General features: G+C 58.0%; 1 protein-coding gene across 1 annotated transcript; it reads right to left on the reverse strand.

Moving 5' to 3' along the window:
- Positions 1–8,742: 8,742 nt before the first annotated feature.
- On the reverse strand, positions 8,743–10,408 carry LTHEOB_11241 (Myb DNA-binding domain-containing protein; the record flags this gene model as incomplete). Its single annotated transcript, XM_035507976.1, has 4 exons — positions 8,743–8,997; positions 9,124–9,959; positions 10,015–10,174; positions 10,334–10,408. The coding sequence occupies 4 exons, from the start codon at positions 10,406–10,408 to the stop codon at positions 8,743–8,745; spliced, it is 1,326 nt and encodes a 441-aa protein (XP_035366622.1).
- Between the last annotated feature and the right edge of the window lie 488 nt (positions 10,409–10,896).

A 10,896-nucleotide genomic window follows, 5' to 3' on the forward strand; every position in this document is an offset into this window, starting at 1 on the left:
TCAACCCTGCTTGTTATCCTAAATACCTGAAGTATATTTGATCCAAAGATCTGACTAAATATCTAATAACAAAAGTTTTATTATGTCTCTCGCGTCTTAGTCTACCCCAGTTTCTATGACGAGAACCGGTCTGGGACGCTTGGTTCCCCGGTCATAGTTTCTCACGTATGGCCCATATATATTTTTCGCATCTTAAGGAGTAAGCTAGGCGCTTGATAAGAATATTCAGCGGGACAATATGAGTACAACGTGTGGATTTTCGTTATCGAAGTGCTCTACTAGATGGCATGCTAGTTGAGTACGCTAAGATATATCCTAAGTTGGCAAAGAAGCATTGTGGATCCAGCCAGTGTATACAGTTCATGCAGCTGATAATTGACAACTGTTGGGCACGGTCATTCTTAGTAGTTACGCCTTTCCCGTTCGATTAGCGAATGCGTTGAGGAGTGTTCTTTGGTTCCGGTTGACTGGGCTCAGCAAAGCATGAACAACTCCTTGTAGCCAGCGAAACACTTCAGCATTTAAGCACTCTAGCTGCACTTCGAAAAAGACATTCTACGTGGTTGATGTTGAACCGAAGCACGCGTTAATTCATCCAGAATGTGGCCAATATGTTGATTGTGGGACAACAGTCTCATCTCCCGCTTCGATGATCAAATGCCTCATCGCAAACCGGTTTTTCTTTCTCTCAACCCCACCTTCCACCAGTCTTTGTTATTATTCGTTCCTGGTCACATCTGCAAAGTAAAATGGCGTACGAGAAGGCGTCCAGATATACCATTCCTGATTAAGCTTCATATCACGGTGTTGGCAGCCGTTCAAATGTGGCAAAAGTTTGCTGCTTGAGGGGAAGGGCATCCGCTCCAATCCCGCTGCATCACGTCAGGGTTGCAAGTGACAGGTCTCTCGGGAAGTCTGACGCAGGGGTGAGCGATTCAGGCGGATATGGCAGAGTACTTGACTCTGATCCATGTGATGAGAAGCACTCTGTGTGTGGGTGTGGAGACAAAACGGGATCCGGAGGGAAAGATCGAGCCCACGGGGCGAGGCAGCTGTGGTCTCAAGCGGATCGCCAGACGCACGGCACAGTCACGGCCACCTGGTGATGGGCATCGATCTTCAAACGTTGAGCGAGCGCCAGCTATTCAGTGAGGTATTTTTTGGCTCAGGAAGAAGCCATCACTGCCTCGCCAGACCACGGCGCTGGGTCCCGCCCGGTGTTTCGTGAGCGAGGAGATGAAGCAAGCTTGGCAGCGTCGTTGCTGCAAGGGATCTGTCTGGTTACGGCCATGGGAAGTGAATGTGATGCCCTTCGATCCCTGCTGCTATAAGAGACAATGAGGGCGAGGTTGCATGGCTCCACTGCGCCAACGTTCCAAACCGCTGCACCGGAACGTCCACACGAGAATGGGAGGGCCGGGGAGAACTCCACATGGCGCGTGATGGAGGGGCAGGAAAACTCTGCCGCGCTGTTGATTTCCAAGCCAGGAGGCCTAGCTTAGTCGTAATCATGCAATAATACCCTCATTAAGATCGGGCACGGATTCCATCGGTGGCGACTCGTCATTCACGCTGAAAGTATTGGCCGACAACGGTCCTTTGTGAGCGTGACGTTCTTGTGCGGTCCCACGAGTCGGGATGCCACGGATGCCAAGGGCAGGTGTCAGACGGGCTGGGTTGTCCACCGTTGCGGACGGCGTGCGGAAACATGTTGCTCGAACAGACAGTGCCCACACCTCGCCGGTTCAGTGAAGGGGCCGGCTGGTCGACTGCGGAGCGCTTGCGCTGGGACCGGCAATCCATCAAACACGCGCCTCCTGGTTGGTGACCCCACTTCCCGCAAGTCCCACAGCACGTCGAGAGCCCTCGATATTCCCAAACACCTGACGATCCACAGATAATTTCAGACGTCTGCGTATCCAGCCTTCTCTCGAGTCATCTCCTGGGCCGTCGCCTCTACCGCCGCGGATTGAGCCTCGCCATATCATAGTTGGTCACAATTTCGCAGAAGCACCGGGCGTGGAGAAGACCAAGGCATGAGCGGACACCTGCCACACGGAGGGTACAGCTGGGCAGCCGGTGCAAGTCTTTAGGAAGACAGGAAGTAGCGGCGCGGGGCTTCCTGGTAGAGATATGCGAATAGCCGGCGGTAGCCTCCTGGAGCAGTATGCATGTACATGACCACTGTAGCTTGCAAGTCTGGATATGCCTGCTGAAGGCCGGCGACTTTGAAGTTTCCGTCAGTGGTGGCAACCCAAGATGCGTCAACATGCAGTGATGATCAGAGGTACTCAAATATTCACCTCAAGTAGTTTACCGCTCTAAAAGGGATTTGCATATAGTAGACTAATAGTATTCCACTACCGTTACCGGTCAAGGATTGTCTAGAAGCAAACTCCAGGAAGCTGTCTGTGCGTTTACGAACAAGAAGTCGAAGTACGACACCACAACACAAGATAGTGGCGGTGGAGGAGAGAAGCACGTGTATATGGCATGTGAAATTATCTTATCGCGCAGTCTTAACAGAGGTCCAGAGGTATGATGTTGCGCAGGCTGACGACGCGCAACACCAATCCCGCGGGCCCGGAGGCTTGTCCAGGCGAGGAGCGGTCTTAAAAGGGCTGTTATGTGCCAGTGTGGTTGGCCCGCACGACTCGACGGCGAGGGCTGACCGGTTCGCGACTGGAGTTAGCTGGCTTGAATATACGTTCGGGATGGTATAAGGGAGCCAGCAGCCGCGGAGAGTTCAAATAGACGGAGGCCTGCCCGCGTGTCGTCGACTCTGGCGAGAGTACATACATACGCCGTGGGACGAAGTTGCGCAGTCGAACTCGGAGCAGAGATAGCGGGTGATTACGATGCGATAAGGTGCGTCCACTGGCGCTGCGAATCCATTCCCATTGCTGACATCCAAGGCGGCTGCTCTTCTGGTCCTGCCATCGCCGTCGTCCAGCCTCCGCCAGCTTCACCGGTGTGAGCTCGTGCGCGCCGTATCGACGACGTCACATGCGACGTGAGATTGCAGGGTTGCGGCGACTGCTCGCAGCAGAGGTTTCGATGCCACGGTCGGGGATTGTCGGGCGAGCTCAGTGATGATGTTGAGAGGGTTCGGCGGTTCGTTCGGTGGTGCAACACCTCAAAATCTCCGACGCCAAGGCAGCTGCCCTCTCCACCAGCACACCTGTTCCCGGCTCTTGGGACCTGTGGCGGTGAGCTCTTTCGACGCTATTTCGATCGGCCAATGCTGCTCCGCTCTCAGCCTGCCAGCCTCCAGCGCGCCGCCGCTCTGGAAATTCGCCCTCACCGCTCACTCGCACGTTCCCGCGCTCTGATGGCCCGGTGGCCGCGGAGTCAGCCCTAAACACCAATGAAGGCCTGGGTGATCACAGCCCTGTGGAGGATGTGAACCTGGATGCTCGCGGCCGCGATCTGCTGGAAATGACGGTGATCACTCTAATGAGTCACTCATCAACACAGCTTCTGCGGCGCACATGCACCCGCCATGACAGCTCCGCGACGTCTCAGAAACAACCACCGCCGTCTCGAGCTTGGCAAAGCATCGTCGACGGCGGCCCGCCAGCCGCCCCGCCGCGCTGCGCCGCATGATGCGAGCTTGGCCGTGGATCCAATATCAATAAGGCTTCTGGTGGAGAAGACAATATCGACAGGGCCAGGCGCGCATGAAGTGGCAGCAGCGTGACCGGCCCATCACAGCCCAATGGGGCAGGCCTTGCAGAACCGGTCAAATGGCATTAACAATCATCAGCCCATGGGCCAGAGCCTGTGTCAATCACGGCAAATATCAGTAGGGCTTTCGGCATAATCAGCTTTGGCATGGCGCTAGGGCAGCGCTGTGCCTTGGCGTCGACCGAGTTTCAAACGAATAGCTGTGGGGACGAAGCTTCAACGCCCGTGGCCAGCTGACCAACGCGCCTGTTGCACCTCGACGCTCGTTCGCTCGCTTGCCGTTGACAGGTGGGGCGACCGGTCTCGAAGGTCTGCTCTGCAGCCCCTGAGCCCGGGAGCACCGCGGGACGTTGAGATAGGCACCGGGTGGGGACGGCTGATCGCGCGCAACTTGGGGGAGGCAATTGGAGTCGGCCCGCCGGCCATCATGCAGCCAGTCCTGACGAACGCGCTCCGTCGGCGCGGGAAATGGACGCCGTTGCTATATTGGGGCAGCGACGACGACGACGACGCCGCCGACGACTCGACGCCGACGACGGGTAATGACGCAACACTCTCTGCGCCGACGGGCATCCAGGTCGGACGCGCGCTCGCACGTCGTACTCGCTCCGAAGCTTCGAGGGCCCGTGTCGTGGCGGCGGGCAATGGACGGCGCTGTTCCTGCGCGCAGACCGCGCCCCGGCCAACGTCCCCCTTAAGTTGCTATGATCGCATCTTAAGCCTCCACAGCCCTTCACATGCCCTGACACTGGTATTGCTCATACTATGCACTCCCTGCCAATACCCCCTGCCTTCTTCGGTCGTGCCAGAGCTCGCTTGCCCCAACCGGCCAGCTCAACGGCAGCCATACCGCCTCCATCGGGCTTGTCCGCCGCTGCAGTTCTGACAGCCACAGGAAGCAGGGGTCGCGTGTAGATCCACGTCTATAGCGCAGGGGCCATCCGCAAACGCAAACCCCATACACCCCCAAACCCTGTTTCATCCAGTGTTTGAACCACCATTATGCCAAAAGCGTTGGCGAGACCTTTCAAACAACCATCGCTCCAGCCTGCCCTCATGTGCTCAGCTCAGCTCATCCGACCTGCCCGCTAGCATTATTCTTGTTGTTTCGTTTGCTTTGCCTCGACTCACTTCATTGGCACCGCCGTGGTTGGCTGTGTCAGAGCCCGAAACACATTCCATCATAGTCGTACCACCCCCCGCTTTCCCTATCCTTACTTCCAACCTATCTTTTAGCCCGCACCCTAACCGTTTTTTTTTTTTTTCGCACCAAGTCTGACCCGGCCTCTGGCGGCCCAGTCTGTCGACTACCACGGCCAAGATATTTGGGCTACAAGCATAGGAGCGTCATAGCAGCCTCATTGGGCAGGGTTCCGGCGAAAGGCTTCAACAAGTTCCAATAAAGCATCATCCGTCGTCAAGACGCGGGCGGTGCTACACGGGAAACAAGCTTCGAGGACGGCTATGCGGTCGTGATGATAGTTTATCGTACCAAGAAGAAGCATCACGTCCCTGCGGCGGCGGAAGAAAGTCCTCTGCTCCCCTCGCTTGCGTCTCTTCCTTCCGTCTACGGTAATTTCAATAGTGCGGAGGATTTAGCGGTGCCGAACGGTGATGGACCAGAATAACCTTAGCGAGCGGTGCTGGGATCGGGAGCATCCCGAAAGGACCGGGGACGAGCAAAAGGACGCGGTCGTTTGCTCGAAAGGGCGGCAAGGACTTACCTACAGAGAAAAGAGGCCGCTCGTCGTTGCCATCTTGCCTTCGCACGTAGGACGGGAGCCCGGGCGTAAACGACAAGCCCGTCGCCGGCGCTAATCGTGCCGTGCGTTTTCTCGCACGATTGCCGGCCGAGCAGGGATAGGCCCCATCATATCAACATTCCGGGTCCGAGCAGCGGAGGATCACCAGGCCTAAGCGACCTCTGTTTTCCTCATTTGGGTCTCATGGGCTCTTTCTGGCTCAGTTGCGGCGATTGACTTGTCCCATGCTGCTGGAGCCAGCAGGACGGTTGGGCCGAAGCAAGCCAAAAGGGGACGGCGTAGCAAAGAGACGGACAGGAACCAAGTGTGCTTGCAGCCGCGCATGCAGGCCGGGGAAGCGAGCTGCGTCCATCCCTACTACTACTGTCCTTCTCTCTCCGTCTGTCTCTTCTGCTCTGTGTTATATCTCAGCGGCCGTTCGACCCATGTGCGCGGCAGTTCGACGCGAATGCCGTGCTCCACACGCTTGGGCGGGAGGGGGGCCTCATTTTGGGCTTGCTGGGCGGCCGCCCGTCAATCCGGCTTCTCCATCCAACGGCTCCTGGCGCCGGCGGACCGCCAGCACACTGCAGCAGAAGCTCCCACAGCCACAGGAACGCCCCCGGTCCTTCCCCCTTCCGCGAGTCGGGGGAGGCGTCGGCGCATATGCAGGTGAGCGCAGGTGCTTGCTTGCTTGCTTGCTTGCTGATGCACCGAGCCAAAGCAAGTCAACGTCTCGAGCATGACAGGGCGACGAGTCAGCTGGCGTTAGGCTTATGGTGGCTAGAAGTGGGTAGTCGAGCAGGAAACCAAGATGCGCGCCTGCGCGCCTGGCGAATGAGAGGGGAGAGGAAAAAAATAAATACATAAAAGAGCCGACAAGACTGGTCTCGTCCTTGGGGACGCGAGGTGATGGTGTTGCATCTGTCCGTCGGGGAAACAGCCATCGGCCAGCCCGTCAGGCAGTCAGGCCTTCTTTCCCTGAGGCAGGGGGCGCGGGGGCTGCTGGGCCATCACGTTCGTTGCCCGCGTCTTTACGCTTTCGTTTTTTTGCCAGCCTTGCTCGTGCTCTCTCTTGTCTCTTCGTCTGCTAAACTCGGCCGGCGCATAAGAATGCAATTATTCGGAGCTCCGCCGTGCGTACGTGTAGAGCTGACCCGTCGTCCGGCGCTATCTTACGTGTTCTGCCGTGGGTGCTGGTTTCCCCGTGCGCGCGGGCGCAGGTCAAGCCACTCTTTGTTGCTCCTCTCCGTGATTGTCTCCAATGATCCCCGCCGCCCCGCCGCTCGTCTGTTTATCCTGTATAGGCAAACGCGAGGGAGCATGTTGCATGAGGCGCACGATTCACCGTGACATCGTCCATCGTATACGCGCCAGAAGGGACCAGCACGCAAATTGCGCGTCTTTGCTGCAGTCGCGTCCGACTGTCTTTTCTTTTTGCATGTATATACATCTTTCTTATACATCGATGCTGCTGCGGGGCTTGCAGAACGCGTTCCTGGCGCTATGGCTGTGGAGCATCGAGTGTGGATCCTCCAGATTGGGTACCGGCCGGCCGCCGGCCGGTGTCGACGACGAGTCGCTGCCGAAGCCGTGCCGTCGAAGAAAATAGAAACCGTTGATGAAGAAGAGCGAAGGGTCCGTTGATGGCGCGCGTCTACGGAGCCATTTAGAGTGGCTTGCCTGGGGCCGCCCTCCTACCGGCCGCACCGAAAGCGGCAATGTGAGATGGCTGGCCCACTTTTGCCGCGCCCCTGACCAAGGGCGGCCTGACGCCACACACGCCGACTGCAGCGCTCCGGAATCATGACGACTGCGAAACGGCAAAAGCGGCGGCCGCGGCGATTCGGCGGACCGAATGGCTGCCCCAGAACGGGCAACAGTCGCCTCCAAAAATTAGATTGTGTACATATCGATATCGTATGTGGAAGATCACGGTGCTCCTGGAAGTTGCCGAACCCGCTTTTCCAGTCTTCAATGTTGCCCGCCTAATGTGAATCCGATAGACTGATATGCTATGGCGATCCAAAATAAGCTCGCCTGTCTATAGCGACCTGCGTGCGACCCGGCTAACAATATTGATAATAGGTCTAAAGGGGGTAGCCAGCGCCGTGCCTATATGAAGAGATCTGGGGAACTTTCCGACACGTCAATTGCAGAGCAGAGAACCCAAGTTTAGAGCTGCACATGATTCAAGATACGGCTGCGCCCAAGCGCCACACACGCAACGCTCTTTTGTTTGTTCGCTTGCGAAGACGTTAGGATGATGATGGTTGCTCGATTGACGTGGGCGATTTCATGCGAGCGGGCGCGCACCGGCCCTTTGCCCGCCTCCGAGGGGGAGCGGCCTCCCCTAGACCAAAAAAAGTATTGGGAAATCCCGGGCCAATGCCCTGACCACCCCTCTCAGCGCAAATCGCAAGCTCTCTCTGCGAGCTCGCTCCCTTTTCGCCTGCTTACTCCCGTACTCGCTTCTCCAAAGCCACCTCTCCTATCTTAGGATCGAATTCGGTTCCTCCCGAGCGAGATGTACGCGACAGGCGAAGGCGAGTGCTCGCTTGCTCGTTTGAATAGCCGCGCCGCGCTGAGAAAGGGAATGCTTGGAGAATAGGAAAACGTCTGACTCGGCTTCCATTCTATTTTGTTTTCTCTTCCGCTCCGGCCCATGCGAAAAGCGAGGTGCTATAGCGTGCCTAGTATCGAGGAAATGACGAGCCTTGTGGGTATGGGTTTTCGTTTGTTTTCTGTCGGTGCTAGCTATGGTGAAGGAGTAAACGAAAAAAAAAAAAGAATGTGAGTGGACGCAAAGAAAGGAAAAGAGGAATTAAAAATGTTTCTACCCCGTCATCTACTCGTTGTCATCCAAGGAAAAAAAATGTCAGAGATGTCCAATCTATCTTCATCATGTCCTGTCCCCGTAGAGAAACTGCGTGTGTCTCCGTGAGGTCCGCCAATTTGTGTGCTTCCAACTCCGAATCCCCACGCTATGCGATTAGTGATGATGTGTGCCGCTGGGCAAAAGGAAAAAAGAAAAATGTGTTAGACAGATGACGCCGCCTGTGCCCCGCCGAGTAATGTGCTGACTGAAAGGGTATCGTAGAAGTGGGAGAAATATATATCTGCGAAGAGGAATGAAAAGCCATGAGGGTGAAGCTGACATGCAAAAATACAGACATCGAAGGGTGCAGATGAGCGAGAGGCTTGGTGATGCAGGGTCCAGGAAACAAAGGAAAGGACATAAGAAAGCGGTGGGGTATGTATAGAACTCAGGAGTGGTCCACTCCTACTCTTTCTCTTTCTCGCCCTCTCCTTCCTACTGGAACGCTACGGTAGGGTCGCTCCCGCCGGCCATGCTGACCATCTCTTGGGCAAAACTGCTGCTGGCGCCGCCCTCCTCCGTGTCTTGCGGCAACGGCTCGGGATCCTCTTCAGAAGCGGGAATCGTGCCGTCTAGTTCTGCCGCTTTATCGCGACATGCTGCTGGCGAAAAGCCACTGCCGACCTTCGCAGAGATGATGCGCCATTTGTCGTTCTCGTACTCCTGCATGGCATTGCGGAGTTTCTGGACCTGTGGAGCGGGGCATTTCGCGTTAGCAGCTTTGATTCAAAGAAAAAGCAACAATTCTTCACCAAGGGTTTCTTTGCTGAGACGCGGGTAACGACCGGGTGCAGGTCGGAGCATAGAAGTACGTACCATATCGTCGGTCCAGACGGTTGTTTTGGCCTTGAGCTTGGTGCAGTACCGCACCTGCAGGGTTCCCGAGCTCCTGCCCGGGAAGAATTCGGCAATCTGCTTCCAGGTGAGGTTCTTCTTCTCCTTCAGCTCGACTAGAAGCGAATCGTCCTCCGGAGTGAACTTCAGCTTGGGCCCGCGCGGTCGCGGGGCGGGCGGAGGCATGCCCTCCTGTCCGACGACGCTGGGCGGGCCGTGCGAGGTCGAGGGCGGCGACTGGTCGCTGCCGTAGCTGCCGCGGTGCAGCTTGTGCGGCGGGGCGGTGTTGGGCAGGCGGTGGTGATGGTGCTGGGCCGGGGGCTGCTGCTGCGGCGTGTAGTAGTGGGCGTGATGGCCGTGGGGCGTGAGGGCCGACATTGGCACGTCTTGGGGCGCGTCCTCGGGGTGCAGCGCGTGGAGGCCTTGGAGATCCAGCTGCAGATCGTCGCGCGGGCGGCTGCGCTTGCGGCCGCGCGGGGCGTAGGGGTCTAGGGACGGCTGGCCGTAGGGCGAGGGAGGCTGCTGCGGCTGGGGCGGCATGGGGCGGATTGGATAGGCCTGGTACAGATTGGGGTGCGCTTCGGGCGTGGACGAGACCTGGACGAGGTGGTGATGGGCGCCATGCTGGTGGTGCAGCTGGTGGTGGTGGGGAGGGGCGTGCTGCAGAAACGGGTTCGCAGCGGGCTGCTGCGGCAGGGCGTACTGGTGGAGGCCATGTTGGATGTCGACGTTTGAGGAATGTCCTTCTTCTCCCGGGTGGTCCTGCACTTGGCCGTAGTCGAGGGAGAAGTCGCGGTAGGATCTCGCCAGCGTTGCAACTATGCATGGAGACTGCCAGAGCGGACTAGCTCTGGCAGGCCGCCCGTGTAAGACCTGAGCCAGACTCTGTTTTGGTTGGGCTTGGATCCTGGTCGAGGGCCGCGACGCGTGTGGTCGCGATGAGGGCAGGTGGTGGTGGCCGTGTATCGCACGTGTTTGGGGTTGCCTTTGCTCTTGCGAGGGCGACGGGAGGGGGTCCAATAGCGGTGCACAGCTATACGGCAGACGCTGGCTGGGGGAGCGGCGGCGCCGTTATATCATGGCCGTGGCGCAGGCGTGGTGGTGTCAGTCCTCAGGAGGCGGTAGGAAAAAAAATAGAGGCCATGGAGAGGCTCGGGGCGGTTCTCCACGCAGCCCTGTGCAATGAACCCACGGACACAGCAGTTCTGACGGCCTTGGTTCCTGAAGAGTAGCGGGCGCGCTGAGTCGGGCAAGGCAGGCGACGCATTCTGCTGGGAGCATAATGCGGTGATCATTTGCCGGGATGGGCACAGATCTCTACGGCCATCGCGGTTGCAATGCGGCGGGCCCTGCCCGCGCCTGAGTGGCTGGGCGCACAAATTGGACGAGATAACTGCGCTGACGCAACAACTTGGCTGGCCGCGGGCATTTCCAGAATGCCCGCCGAAGGATCTTCCGCACGGAGGCTGCATTGACGGCGGCCTCGTCGGCTGGAGATGAGTCTCTATGCGTGGGCGCCGAAATGAGCGGCGCGCGGGCATCGAAGCAACCCTGCGCAGAGCATCGCGCTCGTCGTGACGGCAGCGCCAGGCCGCGATGTGCGCAGCCGGCAGCGGTCGCTCTGACGCAAAGAGCGGACGAGGCGTGGTGAGTCGCCCAGACGGATGCCGTTTCAGGCGGCACTATATGCGTGACCCCGGCCTATATGCGACGCGACCGCGCCCCTTGGTGGCGCGACTGCCCACGGCCGCAAGA

Source organism: Lasiodiplodia theobromae, assembly GCF_012971845.1.
Source record: "Lasiodiplodia theobromae strain AM2As chromosome Unknown scaffold_46, whole genome shotgun sequence".
NCBI lineage: Eukaryota > Fungi > Ascomycota > Dothideomycetes > Botryosphaeriales > Botryosphaeriaceae > Lasiodiplodia > Lasiodiplodia theobromae.